Genomic DNA, 22,394 nt, shown 5'->3' with positions numbered 1-22,394 from the left:
TCTCACTGTCCACTCTGCCTGTCAAAAAAATAAATAAAACTGGCAAAGAACTTAAATAAATCTTTCCCACAAATGACCAAGAAGTCTAGAAAATGGTGCTCAATATCATTAGTCATCAGAGAATTGCAAAATAAATGTGAAGTGTAAATTGGTGCAACTCCTTTCGGAACCTGTTGATACACACCCAATAGCTCAGAGATTCTATTGTGCACTGAGTATATGCAGCTTGGGAAAAAGTTCAAGAATGTTTGTAGAAGTTTCCTTTACAGTATCCAAAAACTAGAAACAATTCAAACACCCATCAATAGGAGAATGTATAAATAAAATGTTCAATAAGTATGCTTACATTTCAAAAATTTTTTTTCATTTTTAAGCTCCATTTTTCTATGAACATTTTGGAGTTCCCTTGTGAAGGACTGATGAGGTTTTATCAGAAATTGCTTTCATACAGTTGCAAAGCTTATTTATTTATTTATTTGACAGGCAGAGTTAGACAGTGAGAGAAGGAGACTGAGAGAAAGGTCTTCCTTTTCCGTTGGTTCATCCCCCAAATGGCCACTATGGCCGGTGCGCTGTGCCGATCTGAAGCCAGGAGCCAGGTGCTTCCTCCTGGTCTCCCATGTGGGTGCAGGGCCCAAGCACTTGGGCCATCCTCCACTGCCTTCCCGGGCCACAGCAGAGAGCTGGACTGGAAGAGGAGCAACCGGGACAGAATCTGGCGCCCCAATTGTTACTAGAACCAGAGGTGCTGGTGCCGCAGGCAGAGAATTAGCCAAGTGAGCCACAGCGCCGGCCTTATTTTATGTAAAGTAACTATTTTCTATGACCCCCTTCATTCCTATCTTCCCTACACATGAGACAGAAATGCTAGCTTCCAGTAGAACTGATTTAGCTGGTCAATGTCAATGGCAACGGTGCCTTTGGCCACTGCTTCTTCCTGTGAGGAGTCAAGATGCTGCCTCTGGGCTGCTTCCTAAATAGGCTCAGATGTCAGGTTGGCCAACTATCAGCATGGGATGCTTGATTTTTCACATGATCAGATAGGCTGTAGATTTTAGGGGAGATGGGAAGATGCAGCTGCCACTGTTTGTGCTGTGCAGATCTGGTTGCCTGAGGTGCTTTCTTACATTGCTTAATCACATTCAGATCCGAAGTTAGGGACAGGCCGCAGCCAGACTGTACTTGTGGAGAACTTGATAGCTTCAGGGAAGTTTTATGGGAATTTATGATTTAATTAGACTAATCCCATTTTTGTGGAGTGGGGGTGCAAATTCACATTACATAAATATACATATATATATATATATATATGCCCAACCCAGCTTGATACAGGAGAAGAAAATCATTTAGCATGTTAGTGGTCCAAACCAAGTCATACTGCTTTTCTAATCTTATTTCTGGGAAAACGTAAAACATTTATCACCACTGTCTTTGTACCCTGGATGGAGAGATACGATTTCCCAGTGCAAGGCAGCCAGTCCTTCCTAAATTTGGCTGCGAGAAATGACTCCTTTCTATGACAAGAGGCCTGCACCCAGCAGCCAAGAACAAAGATGATTTCACCACTGATGGGAGTTGCAGATTCCGCCTCATCTGTTGGGCTGGCCCCAATCAGCTTGGGGAGACTTTTTGACTCCTGACAACTTTTTGAGACTCTCTTACATCCCTGTGCTTTCTTTCCATTTTTAATTTTGTTTTTGAGCCAGCAGGCTCCAAGTAGTAACCCAACACTTTATGGTATGTATATTTTAATTTAAAAGGAACCTTGGGGACCACAGCCCTTTGCCAAGTGCAATCACTGAATTTATAAAAAGGACTTTGGTTCCTAACAGTCCTCGTATGAAGCCAGCTGTTCCAGCTCAGACAGCCAGCAATGATTCAGAACTGTAGTTTTATTGGTTGACACAGAAGGTTTCACTGTTACTGCGGGTTAGTTACAGGCACATATCTTCTGAAATTTGCAAAAACCTTCTCTTTTTGGTAACACTTTCAACAATTCCACGCAGTGTGTTTTGCCTCATTAGTTCCATGCACAGATAAAAATTCAATCTTCATTGGGAGCACAATGTGTCTTCCCTTTCTCTGGTCTCGTTACCCAGACTACTCCTTTTGTACCTGCTAGTCCAGGTTTCTGCTCCAGATGCCTCACCTAGAAAACAGCCACTTCTGTCAGTTTCACTTTCCCATCTGCTACAGGGGGATAGCAGTCCTGGTCCTGACTTTGGAGAGGCGAGTCGGGATTGGACACAGTAAAGTACGTAACCCCCCGGCAGAGTGCCTGCTGATGAACATTTGCTGTTTTGCTGATCGGTTCAGCCAATTTAGTGCCCTAACCTTGGAGGTGGGAGTTGAGGAAGATCCCACTACAAGAGCAGACAGGACCTCGACCACGCTGGCCCTTGGCAGAGGGAGCTGTCGTTGCTGAAGGTCCCAAGCTTTAGGGAGAGGATTCCTGTTTCTTCAAGAGTGGATTAAAGGGACCCTCACTCCGACCACCTGGATCTCTGCTCTCTGCTGGGATGAAAACTAGGCCTTTCATTTTTCTCGTGAGAACTGGAGGCTGCCGGTTCAAAGCATATCTGTTATTTCTGTGCCTGTCTCCTTTTATCTGTGAGGACGGTTACGTTTCTCCTCTGGTATGACAGGCCAGGCCGGCTAACACAATGGAAGCTTCCCCCTGCGTGGAAATAATGGTATTTTCAAACACTGCCTGCAGTTGTCGTCAATGCCAGCCCAGTGGACCCCAAGGGGCTCTTTCTTTTTGCTTTCGGTCTGCCTGAAAATGAACAAAATCAAACCCATAAATCCGCATCAAAGCTTGTCCCTCCTCCTTTGGTCTAGTTCCCTTTTCCCAGTGCATTTTATAGTTCGCACTAAAATGACATTTTGTAGGCTCTATCCATCATTTGTGCCACCAGCACTACTGCCCAGGACTTTTCATGAGGTTAAGCGACGTTCTTTTCCCTTCCAGTTTGCCCCTTGCTTTTAAAAAGCTATTTTATTTTTCTGGCCGGCGCCGTGGCTCAATAGGCTAATCCTCCACTTGCGGCGCCGGCACACCGGGTTCTAGTCCCGGTTAGGGCGCCGGATTCTGTCCCGGTTGCCCCTCTTCCAGGCCAGCTCTCTGCTATGGCCAGGGAGTGCAGTGGAGGATGGCCCAGGTGCTTGGGCCCTGCACCCCATGGGAGACCAGGAAAAGCACCTGGATCCTGGCTCCTGCCATCGGATCAGCGCGGTGCGCCGGCTGCAGCGGCGGCCATTGGAGGGTGAACCAACGGCAAAGGAAGACCTTTCTCTCTCTGTCTCTCTCTCTGTCCACTCTGCCTGTCAAAAATAAAAAAAAAAAAAAAAAAAAAAAAAAAAAAGCTATTTTATTTTTCTGAGATTTCATTATTGTTTACAGCCCTTATCTCTACTATTGAGGTACAATGCTTTATTCTTACTAAAAAAACAAAAAACAAAAAACAAAAAACAAAAAAAAAAACAACTTAATTGAGAGACAAACATACACACATGGTGGGAGAGAGACAGAGGACAGAGTATTCACCCATTCGTTTACTCCCCACCCTCCAAATTCTCCCCACAGACAGGGCTGGGTGATGTCAAAGCCAGGAGCCAGGGACTCAATCCGGTCTCTCACATGCGGAGTCAGAGACAGACCACATAAGCCACGTGTGCTGCCTCCCAGGGTTGCACTAAGCAGGAAGTTGGAATGGGAAGCAAAGCCAGAACTCAAACCTAGGTACTTCGATATGGGATATGGCATCCCAAGTGGTGTTTTACCCAAACCCTTAACTTATGTAACTCAAAGAAGCAGTTATCTTTCCCTCCACGTACCAATCCCAGATCATTTGTCCTCTTGTTCAAAATCCCTTTCCTATCTATAACTTTTAGCAGTGGTTCCCTTCCCCTCCCTTAGACTTTCAGAAAAAAATACTACTGCTTGAACCTGACCCTCAACTAAGTTTCCATTCAGTCTTCCTGTCGTTCATTTATTATTCTTGCCTCATATCAGCTTCCCTTTTCACTGCTCCATCCATATGCTTATTACATTGTTGTGATACTTGATCATTAACTAGAAACTCTCAGACACATTGAGGGTAATTTTTTTTTTTTATTTGACAGGTAGAGTCATAGGCAGTGAGAGAGAGAGACAGAGAGAAAGGTCTCCCTTCCGTTGGTTTACTCCCCAAATGGCTGCCACGGCCGGTGCTGTACCGATCCGAAGCCAGGAGCCAGGTGCTTCCTTCTGGTCTCACATGCAGGTGCAGGGCCCAAGCACTTGGGGCATATTCCACTGCCTTCCCGGGCCACAGCAGAGAGCTGGACCGGAAGAGGAACAATCAGGACTAGAACCCAACACCCATATGGGAGGCCGGCACCGCAGGCAGAGGATTAACCAAGTGAGCCACGGCACTGGCCCCTGAGGGTAATCTCAAAAAAATCTGTTTCTTCTGAGTCACCCACTCCTGAGAACTAGCACCCTCTTCTCTGGCCAGATCTCAGGCAGGGTCCCACTAATTACTTCACTGCCCTGTTTAGTTTAGTAATAGAACAGGGACACACACGTGGAGCAAGGCTGCCCCTCCCAGAAGAGTCTCTTATTGGAGAACTACAGGGCCAAGTGTTCTTTCTGGGAATTTGGCTGTAGGGGAGACGCTCTGTTGTATTAGCAATTAGGGCTTTATCTCTAGGGGTGGATATTGCTGATAATTATTTGGATTTTATTTTTTCTGCTCTGCACCTAATGATAAGATTCTTATTAGGCTATTTTCTTCTGATAGCTCTTGACCTGCTTATAATGAACAGATTATTGGTTCATGTCCATCTTGCCGATTGCACAGTAGACCACACGATGGAATAGACTGTGTGTTTTGTCCATGGCTGTGTCCCAGTTCCTTACAGTATCTGGCCCAAATATTTCTTGAGTATTGCCTGGCCCTGTATTTCTGGTTCTATGTAAGTGAACAGAAAATTGTGAGGAAAGACAGAATAAAGGGAAAATGCACCTCTCAATGAAGCCAAATATTTCACAAGGTGTCCCACATTGAGATGGGAGCAGAGTAAAACTCGGGCCACAGCTTGTCTTCTTCTTGAAAGGGACCTTCCTGGTACCTGGTGATTTATAGAAGGCTCAAGATAAGCAATGAAAGAAAAATCATGAAATGCAAATCAACCTCCTGTGATGGCCGTGTTTCAGCACCCCAAGAGAGCTTTGAATTCTTTTGGATAACCTTCTGTTCAAGGGACTTAGAGTTATAATTCACACACACACACACACACACACACACAGAGTCAAGATTTAGAATAAATATAAAGCCGGGGCCCCAGAGCTAGCCATGTTGGGACTGTGTGTTGGATTTTCCTCGCCTTGACTTGAAAATCTTTCACTGTTTAAACTTGTTGTTTTCTAAATCATGATGATAATGCTGGAACAAGAGACAGGACATCCAGACTTTATTTAGCACTGGGCTGAAATGTAATATGACTTCAAGGCTATTCTACATTAAAGTACAGCGGTCAGCTGCTGTCCATCTCCAGGGGAATGGATAAGCCTTCCATGACAGGGACTACCTTGCAGCCAAAACAATGGAAGACAGTGCCAAGGAACTTTCAAAGATGTAAGGGCCATGGGAAAATGACGGAATTTCCTAACCCAGAGATACTTAGGAAGAGGGCGGAGGTGCATTTCTCTAAGACTGGGGGAGCGAGGGGTAATTCTACGTGAATGGTAGTGTCGCTTGGTCATCTTTGAGCTACGTTAAGAGCAGCAGCGCCAGGCTTCAGGAAAACCATACAGTGTAATTTTCCCCAAGGGGGCCGTTGAGCTGGAGTCGGAGCTAAAACTCAAATTACCGTGGCGTTCTAGAAACGCGGTGAGAGAAGCTGGTCTGTGGTTCTCAAGCTTGGCTGAAGTTGCGTCTGGGGGCACTTAACCTGTTGACAATGGTGCCTTCAAACCGGGGAACATGAAAACGTGACGGCATAGTTATCTTGTCTCCTCTAAGCAGTGTCAAAAAAAAAAAAAAAAAAAAAAAGCAAAGGAAAGAAAAACCCACCACTACCATACACTGGGCAGAATCCGGGTAAAAGCAGGCAAAGCTTAGTTCTTCACTGCTTCTGGCAAATAGTACCTTTACTCCTAGTGCTTTTCATCCATCAGTTCCACCAGGGGGCGTCAGAGTCGCCGTGAGTCTTTTCAACCCCTGAGTGGCTCACTGCGGGGACCTGTTTCGCCACCTGCAAGCTGAAGCTGCCTCGTTCTACAGGCTCAACTTCCAGGCTTGCCCTGCAGAACATCGAGGAGGGAGGAGAGTGGGAGGTCAGGGAACCACCTGCACACGGCACTCCCTGAACCTCGGTTACGGGAGCCACTGGACAAGAGAAATCTAGGTTTTTCTTGTGTTTGAGGTGCCTGGGGTAGAGACAGCAGCAACGAGGAGTGACACGCACCGCCAGACTTTCCACTCGGCCTGGCTTGGGCGGTGTTTTTTCTTCTGGGTTGGAACAACTGGATTCAGGGTCAGAGGCAGTGAATTGTGAAGGTGAAGAGCCAGAAGCTGGGGACAGGAGATCTGACAGCTCGGGCAGGGCAGCGGAAGCGAGCGGAAGCGAGGCGGTGGTTTCCCAAGCCCTCTGGGCCCTCCTGGAACTGAGACGGGGAGCTAGCACGGCCGATTTTAATGGAGACTCAGTGGAGGACAGGGATCCCCGCCTGGCCTCAGATCTGCTGTTGCTCTGCCGCCGGTGGGGTTCTGCCGGTGGGCATGGGCGTGGAGGAGCTGCGCTGCTGACGCTGCGGCCGCTGCCTGACCGGTCTCTGCCTTGGACGGCCTCCCGTGAGGTCATGGAGGTGTGCTAGCCGGGGAGCCGAGCGTTTTGGGGACTCACCCAAGGTCACACAGCAGAACTGATTTAAAGTCTGACTCCAGAATCCTTCTCAGACTCTGCTCTTCCTTCTATTGAGAATATTTCTTTTTTTCCTCCCTTCTCTCAAGGTTTAGACAGACAGGCTGTCACCCAGAGTGAGAAACATTTGGATATTACTAGATTTCCCAACATATGCCCTCTGGGACCCAGAGCATTCTCTTGGGTGCTGGGAGCCACAGAGGCAGCAGCTGCCCCCGTTTGCCCAATGCTGGCCAGGTGACCGCCCACAGTCACGGAAAGTCCCTTCCCCAGACAGATTCTGGTTTCCCACTGGCTTCTCCTGCTGCTAAAATAAAACCAGGCTAATCCCTCAAGCATCCAGCACCAACAGGTGCGGTGGCCTCCCAGCATCTGTCTGGGAGGTGTGGGGAGGTCATTTTGTGTGTGCACAGTCTTGACCTCTGGCTGCCACATCTCTGGGCTGCTCAACTGCTCTCATTACTTCTGGGCTTGCTCTGCCAACAGCCTCTTTGCAGTCACTGGTTCTCTCCAGCTACCCTCCAGCTAAACTGGCTGTCTCTTCAACGGCAACGCGAGCAAACAGCACAGGCCTTGTACCACCCCAGGACGGCGGCAGCCCCTGAGCTCTTGTTGAAAGCTTTTGTCGCGCCCTTTATCCCACGGATGCAGCCAAAGGACTTTCTATGTCCCCCAAGCACAGTGAGGGTGCTCCCGAGAGAATTCGCCACAGGTACACGTAGGATATTTATCCTGAGAGCAGGCTTGGTCTGAGCGTATTGTCCTGCACAATGTGTGACTTTGTAGCACAGGACTCAGTCTCAGAGTGCAGTCAAGATTACAGCAGTGCGACCCCTCCCTTTCTGCAGGGGCTCCTGAATCCCCCCTCCCCCTCCGCCGCTGACATCCCCCCAACAAGCTCCCAGACAGGTAATCATCGTCATGTGTGTCCACTTTGGGCCCCAGGGCTACTGCAACGGACTTCGTCTTTCACATTTCTTTGGTGGGTCTTCTGAATTGGAAACCATCAGAGCCTTAAAGGGAAAGAACTGGGCCCGATCAGCCAGAAACAGGTTTGAAAACTGTTTTAGAAGTTAGATTGATACAACCACTGAAATGGTGGCCTTCATCCAGACAGAAGCCAGAGATTTCTTAAGGAAAAAATAACAGAAGACCAATGACAAATTTGAGGTCATTTTAGAAAAAAAAAATCACAAACTATTTCAGGGAAAGCAACTTTGTGTGTTTAAAAATCTGGAAACACTTGCTCTTTGAATTTGCACAAAGTGTTTCTGAACATTAGACAAGTGTTTTAAAGAAAGGACAATGATTTTTTTTTTAAAAAGAATGCCTGATCCCTTTCTGTGACAAATGATCACGAAACAAGAGGTGAGAGGGGACTTCAGTCTCGCCAGCAAACAAACGTGTGTGCACGCTTGTGTGCGTGTTTCCGGATTACGTCATGCTCCAGGCAGCAGGACAGCTTGGTCAAAATGGGACTTCTCGGAGGAGGAGCCGCCAGACAGTGTGCAAACAGAGATGGCCGCTGGGCTTCTCAACACCTCACTGCAGGAATGAGCCAGGCTCAATCAGTGGACGATATCACATTCGCTGTACCCTGGACAACGAGAGAGGAAGAGGAAGATGTGCTCATCCTGATAGTTCCTTCTGAGGACTCCAGGGAGAAAGTCTGGAACCCTGATCTACATGATGTGACAGGCACGGGGCTCAGTCACGAAGTCCCCGACGAGAGCCCCTTGTCAGAACACTCATTCCCTCCACAAAGGTGACGTAGGCGCAGGATTGTGGTGCGCAAATGGGAGAGCCAAGTAAGCACCGTGCCCTTGGCTGATTTGCATGAGCAGTCCCAGTCCCTCGGGTGAGGTCTGCCCGCTTGATGTCCATGTTTCCAGTCGCTTAGCACTGCCGGCCACGCCCCATCTGTCTTGAAACTGATGGAAGTCTGTGGAGCAACAGGGCCTTTTCAAGAGCGAGGGCTCAACACGCAGCAACGTAGCAAAGACACTAGGGAATAGGGCCGCTCTCCCTATTCTGGAGACAGTGACAGTCACCTGTTCAAAGGTGTATGTGTCCCAGAGTCCAACCTCAAGTCTCCTAATGGCAGTAGGAACCTGGAGGAAACACTGGACATTCCTCCAGAAGTGGTAACCAGCTGGTACCCCCAGAACATCTATCCTACTTGGGTCCACCTCTCCACTCCACGCGGGCAATCCCATCCTCTGAGGACCTTAGAGAAGTGAGCTGGTGCTTTGGGAAGCCCGGAGCAGCAGGTGTCAGGGAGGTGGGAGATCCAAGGAGCTGGCCTGACACGGCGGCAGCTGGCAGGAGAGGAGCAGCAGCAGTCTGCCATTGCCAGCGAGTCTCAGGGGAGGGCGCGAAGGCCTCTCAGATCCAGTTCTGACCATGTCTGACTCACGGAGTAGCAGACAGAAGGGGACAGGTGTTTCTCGGTGCCTCTGTTCCCAGCTGTGGCTTCCCTTCTGCCCGCCTTCCTGAGGTTTCGTGCCCCCAGCCACCTCCCTCCCGGGGGAACACAGGCAGAGTTGCCTCTCCGGAGGCTGAGTGGAGCGCTGGCAGTGGTGGCTTTGCTGCAGTCACTGTCGTTTGCATGAAACAGCACCAGGGTGGACTGCTCCTCTCTCCCTCTCCATGCAGGAGGCTCAGAAGACAGGGATCTTGTCCCTTCGCACCACATCCAGGTCATCATCCAGGGTTAACAGAACCTGAAACAAGAGAGACAGAAACGCACGACTTCCCAGTCGCAGCCCCGCCAAGTCCCTGCTTGCTGACCCCCACAGACTGAAAAACTGTATGATCCCTTACTCAGTCTCCTATCTTCTACAGCCTTCTTCAATACCTTGCTGTTAACCACTTATAGAAATATAGGTCATTTAGCAATTACACACTTAGGAAGGGTTTTAATGTACTATTCCAGATGAAGGAGATACAGCTTGGAACAAGAGACAAAAATCTCCCCCTTCATAGAGCCTGCATAAAAGAGAGGGTTTTAGACACGAAAAAAGCCCATGAATAAACTACAGTATATTAGATGGTAGTATATGCCAAGGACTGAAATTAAACTAGGGAGAAAACATAGGAAATATGGGGTGGGAGAGGCAACCATTTTGGCAAGATGGCTCGGACAGTCATTATTAGAAGGTAACACTGAGGACATGAGGTTTTGTGGCACAGTCTATTTCCATACAGAAATGACCCTTCTCCTCCATTCCTAGCTCTTATTTCCATTCTCTCCTCATGGACCCCTTGGCCTCTCTCTCTCTCTCTCTCTCTCTCTTTATTTGTATATTTTAAAGGATGTCATCCTTTATTAGAGGTTTTATGGGGAAGAACAGGAGAGATCTACACAGGGCACATGTAACAGGCATGACATGCAGAAATACCCAGGAGAATCTGCTGTAACGTCTGTGCATTACAACACTCTTGGAAGGGGGAGCCCGTCTTCAAGAGTTGCTAACCAGCATGGTATGAGTTCCTCAAATGTTTTACCTTCGGGACACTGTGGCAGAAGAACAAGTGTTAGGACTCACATTATGCCCTGATGGAAACTCACAGACCAAGTACACGTGGCCTGTGCGGAGGAGTGCAAACACCTATTTGGTGTGTGTAGTGATGCTGGGTACAACTTGCTTAGCTCTACTTTTGTCTCTCAAAAATAAAACCTGTAAGGAATAGGTATACAGCGTGCTTTAACTTTCCTAAACTTCCCAAACTGGCCACTAGGGGGAAGCCTTGGCCCATTCTTGATGTTAACATGGCTGCCAGAGAATGGTCAAAGCGACCTACACTGTTCGTTGTCAACTGAACCTGCATGCTAGCACCCGGACTTCTACTTTGGAAAAGTCAGTTAGGATTAACATGCTGGAAGCTGCCACTCAGGATTAACATAAGCATGCATGCCTTCTAGGAAAGGGTTTGGACAAAGAGAGGGATTACAGGAGACCCTGGGAACAGGCTGGAGAGAAGGACAGAGGCTGGAGGCTATCTGAGCCACCCCAGGACTGTAGAATGTTCAGCTGGACTGGAAGAAGGGCGGACATGTGAGTGAGCAGAGCACAAGAAGGAATGGCCCAGTAGAATGGGGATCGAGTGAAGGTCAAAGGCGGCTCTTTCGGGAACTCCAGGCACATGGATCTGAAAACCAATTCTATCTCGGTACGCTGGGCAACTTAGGGAAAGCAATTCATCACTCTGTGTCTGAAAATATTGGAGAGCAGAGGGAAAATGAAATTAAAGATCTATGGCTGGTGCCACAGCTCACTTGGCTAATCCTCCGCCTGCAGCGCCGGCACCCCGGGTTCTAGTCCTGGTTGGGGCACTGGATTCTGTCCCAGTTGCCCCTCTTCCAGGCCAGCTCTCTGCTGTGGCCTGGGAGTGCAGTGGAGGATGGCCCAAGTGCTTGGGCCCTGCACCCACATGAGAGACCAGGAGGAAGAACCTGGCTCCTGGCTTCGGATTAGCGCAGTGCGCCAGCCGCAGCGCGCCGGCCGTGGCGGCCATTTAGGGGGTGAACCAACGGCAAAAGGAAGACCTTTCTCTCTGTCTCTGTCTCTCTCTCACTATCCAACTCTGCCTGTCAAAAAAAAAAAAAAAAAAAAAAAAGAAATTAAATATCTAGCCAAAGGATACCGATACAGTATAAGGAAAGAGATAGGATGGTCCATACACTGAATTACAGTGAGGGATTGGAAATCAGGGAGGACTTTAAAAGAATGTTAGGAAGAGTGGAAGAGAAGAAATGAGGGTAGAGGCTGTAGAGAGAGGGAAGGAAGAAGAAGAAATACGATGAACTCACCAGGAATGAGAAAAACAGAGCCGTGGCAGAGAGGAAGTGCCAGATGTCATGGTCATCAAAGAAATCCAGCAGGATGCACTCGCGGTTCTTCTCTCGGGATTCGGCGGGGGTCCCCTGCAGGAAGGGGAGGCAGGAGGTGGGCAAGAGGCCACCATGCAGTGGTGTGGAGGACTGAGCATTCAGAGAGCCACAGAACTGCTGCTGGCTGGCTGGCTGGCTGGCTGGCTGGCTCTGAGAGCACCCACGAAAGTACACGCACACCCAGACTTGTAGGCAAGTGCCCGGGGCAGCATCTGTCACAGCACTCAAAAGGCAGGAACAACCCAACTGTCTGTCAACTGATGAACCGATACATGCAGTGTAGACAGCCACACAACGGGATGGTACTCAGCCAGTTGAAGACAGGAGTACCGATGCATGCCACCACACACATGAACCCAGGAACCAGGCTAAGGGGAAGACAGCAGACCCAAAGGCCACATGTCGTGAAACGTACAAAACAGGCCAATCTATGGAGACCAGGATAGGTTAGTCTAGTTTGTCAGTACTAAGGAGTTAGGGAGAAATGAGAGTAGCTGTTAATGGATACAGGGTTGTTCTCTAATTGATGGTAGTGAGTGGCGTGCTGGAAAGCTGGGACTTCACTAATTTCCCAGCCTCAGCTTTCTGGTCTGTGAAATGGATTTACGACACCTGTGCCTGGGCCTTTGTTGGTGGATGGTGACTGTGCTGCGGAAGCAGAGAAGATACAGTCTTCTAGGTCTTGCACATGTCAATTACCCACTGGGCACAGGATCAAACTACGACACACAACAGGGAGCGCGTGTGCCATGTCTCTGGGCTCACACATTTATGAAGGGCCTCCCTGATAATGAAGTCCACGTGGCAGTTCTATGTGGCTGTTCATGTCAGAGGAAGTAAAAAAGACCAGAAGCAACAAACACACGGAGAGGGCGGCAGAAAGGTCAAAAAGGCAAAACGAGAAAGAACTTCCTAGAAAACTGTTCTCTTACCTCCCAGCTGCTGAGACTCTGGAAGAAAAAGTACAGGGCGGCTGCCCACACCACAGCAGTGGCCACGATGCAGAAGAGCGGCAACGGGAGAACCTTCTCCGAGCTGCGAAGCTGTGAGGGCAGACGCAGGCGGCCAAGCTGGACCCAGTGCCAGAGCCAGGGCCGGAGCTCTGCAGGCCCCCACGTCCACGCACACTCACCTTCATGATGATGTAGAAGGCCAGGTAGAGCAGCAGGTTGCAGATGAAGATGCCTAGCATGTAGGATGCAAAGTCCCTGGGTCTGTAGATCAGTCCAAAGAGGGCGCTGAGGACAAGAGAAGGCGGGAAGGTTGCAGGCCCAAAGCTGCATTTGCACCTTTCATTATTGGCTTTCTTTACCTCTTGAACTCCGATTGGGGACGTTACAAGCAAATCATTTATATATACAAGTAACTTTCAATGTATTGCCTCCTCTTCAGAATACTCATTCCTAGTGACTAGGAAAGTTCTCATAAGGGGGTGGATTGTGAGTAATCATCATTCCTCTCTAGCTCAGAATTGCTCCTGAGTCCTTCAGGGGTTCATTGTTTCAAGGAACATTGCAGTGAATAAACACCTGTCTTCAGACATAGGTTGCATTTAAGAAGAACTCTTCTGAACCCTGCAAATATATACAACCGCTATATTATCTATATCATTTTAAAAATCTATTAAAATATAAAAATTTGAAATATATTATTTAAAATGTAAAATATATCAATTTAAAAATAGAAGAAGATTTTTAAGGATTAGCGCCTTGGAATACATTACTAGAGGTGGAATTATCTCAGTACTCAGTATTATGGTTTGAATGTTAAAAGTCATCCAAAGTCTCCTGGGTTAAGCGTTGGTCCCCAGGGAGACGCTGTTAGGAGTTGGTGGAAGCTTTAGAAGGCGGGCCCTAGCTGGAGGGTGTTCTCAGGTCGCTAGGTGTGTGCCTGTGGAGATAGTTCTTGTGGAACTTCCTGAGTTATCACGAGAGGGTTGTCCTATTTTCCTGAGTTTGGGCTCACTCAGCTCCTTGGCTTGCTAAGCGATTCTGCTGTTGCAGACACTATGCTGCTGCCCTGGGGGCCCTCACCAGAGCCAAAGTCATGCCTCTGGGACTCTGAACTTCCACAACTCTGAGTTAAATGAGTGTGTTCTAAGTTAGCTGTCTTGCATATTTCATTATAGTAATGGAAAAAACTAACCAAAACTCTTGGCTTGAAACACATTACCAAATTTTTGCTATCTATGAGTCTTTTTTTTTTTTTAATTTGACAGGTAGAATTATAGACAGTGAGAGAGAGACAGAGAGAAAGGTCTTCCTTCCATTGGTAAGGAGTAACCGGGACTAGAACCCGGCGCCCACATGGGATGCCGATGCTGCAGGCAGAGGATTAACCAAGTGAGCCATGGCGTCGGCCCCCACTATCTATGAGTCTAACACTGAAGTTCATCTTGCTTAGTGTTTAGCCTGAATTTTGTCCCGAATTTCTATTTTGTTATAACAAGTGTTAATTAGATAATGCTTCTTTTCTCCTTGTTTTGAAAAGCTTGGTTTTAAAAAAAACACACATCTGCACATATATTTTTAAAATCTACATCATCTACATCTGTATCTATATCTAGTTGGTTTCTAGCCCATCCATTAAAAATGTATTATTATACTTAAGAAACACAGAGAGAGAATGATTGAGCTTCCATTGGCTGGCTCACTCTCCAAACATCCTCAATGAGCCAAAGCTGAGAGATTGGAAAACAATCCAGGTGCTCCATATGGATGACAAGAACCCAATTACTTAAGCCATTACTGCTGCCTTTCAGGGTCTTTCTTAGCAGGAATCTGAAGTCAAGAGGTAGCTAACAAACCCAGGTACTCTGATGTTGAATGCAGTTGCCTTTACCACTAGGCTATATGTCTGTCTATATTTTGATTTACTGACTTATGTTTCTAATTTTGGATCATTATTTCATTATTGTCTAATGATAAGTTATATCATCTGGTTAGGCTAGCCTGCACTATTCAATATGCTAGCTACTTTAATTAATTTACATAAATTTAACTCGTTAAATTAATTGAAATTAAATAAAATGAAAAATTCAGTTTCTCAGTCACTGTAGTCAAGTTTTATGTCCACATCATTCCAGAACATTCTATGGGTAGTGCTAAGCTACTCACTATACCCCTCTGCTTCTGCTTCCTTCTGTTAATCTCCTTTTTCAGAGATTTTTTAAAGTTTTACCTAACTAGGCAAATAAATTTTAGAATAAAATACTATTAATTCTATTCTAAATTTGTACATTGACTTGAGAACAGATAGCTTTACATTAGTCAATCTTTTCACCCAGGCCTTAACATCTCTCTTCATATAGTCAAGTTCTCCTTTATGTCTCTTTTTAAAATAACTAGATTTTCTTCCAAAAGTTTCCACACCTCTCAAAATTTACTTCTAAGCATTTCAAATATAAAGTCATTACTAATGGACTCTCTTTTCATGCATTTTGTTTTCCAGCTAACTTGTTATATATATTGTAGGAAATTTCCTCCTCCCAGAGACTTGAAATATTCTGTATCTCAAAAAACTCTCATATACCATTCCCTCTGATTCACCAGTTATTAGCATTTGCCACACTTCATCATTCCCTCTCTATAAAAATGTGCATGTTTACACACACACACATATACACATCTCTATGGATACACACATAGGACCATATAAGTGATTGCTTTATGTAAAATAACACCCATGTTAAGTCACTCCACATCTTTACAGAGTACCTGAGAGGGAGGCCATGCTGTACTGAGTGCAGGATTAACTGCACCTCAGCCATCCTGCAGGCCTGGTGCCCACAGAGCTGTCTCAGAAGACAGAGGCTGTCGCTTTGTCTAGTGAGCAGATGGTGGGGGGGGGGGGTGTCATCTCATTCTGATTATGTAAGAGGCAGAAACAAGCCACACAAGTCTTGTTATTCTTCATGACCAATAAGCTCTGAAATCATTCAAGGAGAATCCATCCCAATCTGCATTTTCAAAGGTTAAATTCTTGACTAATGAAGATGAGGACAAAGTTGATGAGCCTTAGAAGAATGAGAAAGGGGAGGGTTGCGGGTGGGAGGGACGTTATGGGGGGGAAGCCATTGTAATCCATAAGCTGTATTTTGGAAATATATATTCATTAAATAAAAGTTTTAAAAAAAAAGAATGAAACTGGGAGGTGCTTCCCAACCTTGTCGGGGAGCCTATTTCACTTTCATCAAACTTTATAATAATTTATTTGAAAGTCAGAGTTACAGAACGAGAGACAGAGAGACAGAGACAGAGACAGAGAGAGAAATCTATCTTCTGATTCACTCCCCAAATGGCAACATTGCCCCAATCTCCCACATGGGTGGCAGGGGCCCAAATACTTGGGGCCATCGTCTGCTGTTTTTCCCAGGTGCATTAGTGGGGATCTGGATAAGAAATGGAGCATCCAGGACATGAACCAGCACTCATTTGGGATGCTGGCATAGCAGGCATTGGCTTTACCTGCTGCACCACAATGCCACCCGCCCCCCAGGGAGCCCAATATCAAATCAGCAACAGTCAAGCCTTGTTGGATGTCAAGAGGAGGATCGCTTTTGTCTCTCTAGTGCCCTGGCTTATCTAGCCTTCAGGATTATGGGCTGTGTTCCTGAAAGAGTGCTAATAAACAGCACTGATGACCACTGCCATTACTTTGACTTTTCCCCAAGCCAGGGGAGTAATCAGGCACAGACCTTGTCCCAAGGTATTCCCTGCCATGACAACATTATGGAAAGTCTCTTCCAGATGTAAGTGCTCCTGCCTCTGTTCCCCTCTTTACCTCCTTCCCCACGTAAGATTCAGATTCTCATGGCTGGATTCTGGCCTCCCATGAAAGCATGGCCTTTCTTCATTTCTTCCTATGTCTTAATGGGCACCAGGAGCAGAGAGTCGTTCTTCTGTTAAAGCTCACTGATCAGAACACATCAGCTAACAGCCACAAACAAAAGCAGCTAAACTTATTTTTTGATCAATATTACATCCTGCTCACTCAATTTTTAAAATTGACTATCGGTTGCATAAAATAATTTCAGCCAGCAAAAATATACCACTCTTGTACTTTTCTATTTGGAAGACATTGGAGTGAAAAAAGCCACCGAGTTGATGAGGGCCACAAAGAAGAAAGAGAATGATACAGGTGGAGTAGGAAGAAGAAACCTAGAGAGACACATGAACAGGAAAGAGACGTGCCCACACATGTGCATGCGTTACACAAGTTGAGTAAGCAAGAGAGAGTTCAACAGAAAAGAATGCCCACTATGGATAGCCTTTATGGATAGTTCTACCGAATAGTTTAAAATTATGGTGTACCTGTTGGCATACTTTTTGTCTGACTTTTGTCTATCTGAATTATCCGCAAAGGGGTTTGCCTTGTCAAGCAAATGAACTTGATCAGTGCATTAAAGTATTAATAAATTGGCACAGAAGAGCTTCCTAGTGTTTTTTTTTTTCTTTTGCAAGAGAAAAAAAAATACATTTTCCCCCCTCACGTCTCTAGGTAAGCCTTATCTTCTCGTTAATTTCAGATTTCATTGTAAAAACGACAGCCAAGGAAAGCTAATCCACAGTGTCACAGACGTTAGTAGACAAAACACGCTTTCCTGAGACTACTCACAAGGACCAGTTAACCAGGTTCCCCACGACGAGCAACACCATTCGATCCTGTAAAATAGGGGAAAAAAAACTTCGAATGAGAGGCGGCACACACTACTTTTCTTTTTGCTTCCTGTAGCAGAAGCATCAACTATGGGAAAATGATTGTCTTGGTAAAAAACAAACACGTCCTATGGTTCTAAGACAGCCTGGCCTGGGTCTGACACCAGTTCTGTACGAGACTAAATGGCAAAGCCTCTGACTGCAAACGGCCTTGACCTTGTTCCTGAAAAAGAAAGGTGGTCAGCAAAGCAGGACCCTGGCTGTTTGCCCCCAGTGTTCAGTGGAGCTGGGCACCAGCCCCATTCTCTGGGGAGGCGAGTGGTGTGTGTTGACGGCTTCGTAGTGAGCATGCTGCCGCTTGTGGTGTGAGTGAGCACTGGTGCTCTGCGTTCTGTGACGTCTCAGCCGCTGTTGCAACTCTCAGGACCAACTGAGAGGTGAGTTTTGTACCCATTACTCTGGCTCAAGGAGGTTCTGCCACTCCCAGGCTCCTGGTCTCTATAACCATGGTCTTAACGCTAAGGTTACAGGGTAGGGAGGGAAAGAAAGAGGGAAGGACAGCTATTCTGATGAGATTAATTCACTTGTGTTCCCGCTCCTTGGTATAATATGTAAATCATTTAGGTGTGATTTAAAGTAAATCACTTATATGTAGATGGTCACCCATCTACTATTTAAAACAATTTTCTGCCTGTCCAGGTGATCCATCCATTTTGGAGAAAATATCTTTTAAAAGCAACTCATTAACTCACCTATTTGAATGGCTAAAATCCAACACACTGACAATACTAAATATTGGTAGGATGTAGAGCAACAGGCACTCTCATTCACTGTGGGTGGGACTGTAAAATGGTTCATCCATGTGGAAGACAGTTTGGCAGTTTCTTACAAAACTGAACACACTCGCCAGCACAACCCAGCACGGTCTTCTTAATATGCACCCAGATGAGTCGAGAACTTGCGTCCACACAAAAAAGCTGACTGTGGATGCTGACAGAAGCCTTATTCATTACTGTCCAAACTTGGAAGCCACCAAGAGGTCCTTCAGAGGTGAATGGATAACAACCCGTGATATATCCAGGTGATGGAGTATTACTCAAGGCTAGCAAGATACCAGGTCATGAAAAGACATGGAGGAAACTTACATGCAAATTACTCAGGGAAAGAAGTGAACCTGGAAAGGCTATATAGTATATGATTCCAATGACATGACATTTTGCAAAAGGCAAAACTATGCAGATAAAAAAGATTAGTGGTTGCCCAGGGCTGGGAAGGGGAGAGATGAGCAGGCAGAGAACAGGGTGTTATAGGGCGGTGAAGCTACTCTGCATGACACGAGGGTGGTGGGTACTAGTCATTACACAGAGAACACACAACAGCAGAAGTGAACCCTACTGTGAGCTGTGGAGTGGGTGAGGCTGAGGCGCCAGTGCGGGTTCACTGATGGAATGTGCCACTCTGAGACAGGATGCTGACAGGGGAGACCCTGTGCACTCGTGCCTGGGCAGGGTTTATATGGCCAAACTCTGTGTCTTCTGCTCAATTTTGTTGTGATCCTAAAACTGCTCTTAAACATGTTTTTTTTTTTTTTTTAAAGAAAACCTGCACCAATTAATGTAAAGCAACAAACAAAAATAGTAATTGCCCCCTCCTGGCTCACAGGTTTGCCTCTCCAAATACTCACAGCTTTTAACAGCTTTTAAACTCTCACCTGAATAAGATCCTCTGGCCTCAATCCCTTCAATATTTTAATGCCTATAGCTCCTAGCCAAGCTCCCCACGGCTAAAAGATGCCCATGTTCCTTTATGTAAAATCCCTCTGATGAAACACAATGAGCAGGTACCTCCTGAATTCCTATGTGCCAGTGCCAAAAGCATCACTAGTTCTGACTGCAGCAGCACCATTTGGCAGCTGGGTTCATGGGCCTGGAGGCAGGAAGTGGGCGTCCTGAAGTCACTGGCTAATGAGCCAGGACAGGGTTAAAGTCAGGGCCCCGATCTCTCAGTTCACCAAAGAAATGTCCAATATAATCAAAATATATGGCATAACTTTGGAAAGTATTTCAACCATCAAGAAAGAATGATAATTTAGGGGCTGGTGCTGTGGCATAGTGGGTAAAGCTGCCACCTGCAGTGCGGGCATCCTACATGGGCACTGGTTCGAGACCCGGCTGCTCCACTTCTGATCCAGCTCTCTGCTGTGGCCTGGTAAAGCAGTGGAGGATAGCCCAAGTCCTTGGGCCCCTACACCTGCATGGGAGACCCGGAAGAAGCACCTGGCTCCTGGCTTCAGATCGGTGCAGCTCTGGCCATTGTGGCCAACTGGGGAATGGACCAATGGATGGAAGACCTCTCTTTCTCTCTCTGTCACTCCTTCTCTCTCTGTGCAACTCTGACTTTCAAATAAATAATCTTCCAAAAAAAAAGCATGATAGTTTAAAAAAATACTCTTGCTTGTTGTAAAAATCAAGCCACACAGAAAGGCATAATATGGAAAGTACAAGTCCCTAATGAAAGCAATGGGAGTGACCACATGTTGCAGCGTGCTTGGGGCAGCCTGTTTGATGCCCACTGTGCTGTGTAATCATTCACAATGTGTCCTTTGACTGCCATGCTGGCACCTGTTTGGAAGGACACCGTGTCTTGCTTCTCCCCCACAGTGTGCTATATATATTTGCTTTTTATAGATTAGCCAATATTTCACTTATGAAAGTGAGGGCATTCTAGTTATCTTTTAGGAAAAGGAGGAAACAATGTGCTTCTCCCGCCACCCCCCTTCCTTCTACCCCTCCCCCCAAACTGGACTTCAGCCACTCCGGACCATCTGGTCGTCTGGATTTTGGGAGCCTTGAGTGACTGCCCTGCGCCTGCCCCTCCTGCTGTTCCCCTGCTTTCTGAAGGAATGCCAAGGAACATAGGGGCACGCATGTGACACACTTACCATGTACAGAGGCCGGCTACACTGCTGCATACAGTCTGTGTAGAACACCATGGCGGCCCGTCGGAAAATTCCCAGGTCTGCTGAAGACACAATCACGTGGTGAGAAGGCTTAGTTGGAGATAAAATAAATAGTCGGACATGGCCCAAGCTTACGGGGGTGGGGGGGCAGAGTGCTTTTATCTTCAGTTTGTTAAAACACATTAGAACGCTTTGCATCTAACAGATGAGCAGATGTTTGCTTTAAGAAAAGTGGTGCTGTCATGGGGGCGTGCCCCCTCTGTGTATCACACAGCAGGAAAGTAGGCAAGATGGATGTGAACGGCAAGCACTTGAGAACAACAGGGGTGGGCGGCTGGGCCTCTACTGTCTCAGCTAAGCTTCCCGCTCCGTTTGCTCTGGGGGCATTTTCTTTGTAACAGAGATGGGATGGACTTCCTCAAATCCACCTGGACACATCTGCTCTCCCTAGAGAGTGGACAGTCTTAGCTTGCAAGGGTTCTGATTTCTATGTCTCCATGTGGTTATGTTAGTAACAGTTGAACCAAGGGCTCCTGGGCTCCTCTGTCTGTACTGAAACCATCATCAAAGCAATATAAGTGAAGAGGAGGAGAAAAAGACAGGAAACATCCTATTAAGGCAATCCTTGGAAAGGATGGTACAGAATGCTAGGGGTGTGCCCTGGGGGAAGTGTTCTCTGAATAGAGTCAAGGTCAAAGATCAGCTGTCCTCCTGTGAATTGTCCACACCAGGGACATCAAAGGCAAGTCCACGTCTGCCCAGAGCAGGCAGTTCAGAGTGTGGATCCCTGCTCTAGTGGGAATGCCACTCCTCCACACAGCCACTCCTGCAGTCAGTTTACCCAGCCAGGAGGGTCATGTGACAACACAGGAGAGGCCTGAAGCAGGCTGGCCAGGGTGCAGCTGGGCCCCTGGACTGTCACAGGCTCCCGCCCCCACCCCCGACCTCCCTTGGTGCCCACCCGACCTGGAAGCAAGTATTCAGGGAGCAGAGCGGACAGGTCAGGGGAAGGAAACAAGGCAGACCCCGGGCAAACGGGGCTCAACATTACCTGTGTCAGACACATCTGAATCAATGGGAAGCAGAGAAGAAATGAGAAAAAAAAATGATTTGCAAGAAGGAAGCCAAACAGTAAAACATGGCTGTTTTCTCAAAACAATGACTTTGCTTATTTTCTAATCACAGAAGTAATATTTGATTATCTAAAAAACACAGAAATTTTCTGCCTGCGTCAAACATTCAGAAGTTTCCTATTCCTCAAAGAGTGCACTGAGCCTCTTCTCTCTTCCTGTCTTCTTCTCTTCCCCATTTACGATTTTTAATCCATCTTCCCTCAAGAGCAATCGCTGAGGTCCTTTTCCAGGGCTCTGGGAGCAAGAGACACAGTGATCATGGGGCAAGCAGCTCTAGGATTTTCTGTTGCCTTTCCTGTGTCCACATTTATTTTCTTGTGTGGCCTAAGGCCAAGAGAAAGGAACATGTAATAAGAAAGCAAAGGCAGTTTATGAAGTGAGTGGAAAGATTTGAATTGGCTGAGCCATTGTTCATTAATCCAACTTCTTGCCTTTGGACTCAGTGTAGACATGCTCATTGTCACAACAAAACAGCACGTTTTTCCAATGGACTTTGGCAAATCTGTAACCACGCTGGGGAGACTCTGGGTCCAGAACTTGGAAAGCATTCATTTCAACTCCATGCTGGCTCTCTTCCACCTGCCCGCCTTGGCTCTCTCCTGCACCCGGCCAGGGAGGTGGACACATCTGGACGACATCAGAGGATTCCCTAACCCTCTTTGGATCCGGACAGTGGGGAGCCCTGGAGGGGACTGCAGGGACAGGGGGAGAAGAGTGGGCTCAGAGGAGTCATGTTCCTGCTGCCCTCCCTGTGAGGTTCCTTATTAGGTCCTGTCTGTCAAGCAAGGGTCACTGCTCCTTTCAGAGCGACTTTGTCCCCATGACACAGTGTGGCAACCACT

At 47.0% G+C, this 22,394-nt stretch overlaps 1 protein-coding gene across 8 annotated transcripts in view; it reads right to left on the bottom strand.

Annotated features, from left to right (window-relative positions):
- Window positions 1-4,094: 4,094 nt before the first annotated feature.
- Window positions 4,095-22,394, bottom strand: part of SIDT1 (SID1 transmembrane family member 1) — a 106,181-nt gene continuing 87,881 nt past the window's right edge. For 5 of the 8 annotated variants that reach the window (XM_008266930.4, XM_051819043.2, XM_017347085.3 and 2 more), the window contains 7 exons: window positions 21,471-21,485; window positions 20,402-20,478; window positions 17,420-17,466; window positions 12,936-13,041; window positions 12,736-12,846; window positions 11,723-11,836; window positions 4,095-9,632 (listed from right to left, as the gene is read on the bottom strand). In XM_008266930.4, coding sequence (XP_008265152.1) covers window positions 9,570-9,632; window positions 11,723-11,836; window positions 12,736-12,846; window positions 12,936-13,041; window positions 17,420-17,466; window positions 20,402-20,478; window positions 21,471-21,485 — 533 coding nt within the window. In that variant the 3' untranslated portion in view covers window positions 4,095-9,569. Of the gene's footprint in view, window positions 9,633-11,722; window positions 11,837-12,735; window positions 12,847-12,935; window positions 13,042-17,419; window positions 17,467-20,401; window positions 20,482-21,470; window positions 21,486-22,394 lie in introns of all 8 variants that reach the window. The other 3 variants (XM_051819041.2, XM_051819040.2, XM_002716692.5) reach the window with 3 other exon arrangements.

The sequence above is a fragment of the Oryctolagus cuniculus genome, chromosome 4 (genome assembly GCF_964237555.1).
Source record: "Oryctolagus cuniculus chromosome 4, mOryCun1.1, whole genome shotgun sequence".
NCBI lineage: Eukaryota > Metazoa > Chordata > Mammalia > Lagomorpha > Leporidae > Oryctolagus > Oryctolagus cuniculus.
This window is presented reverse-complemented; position numbering and strand designations above follow the sequence as displayed.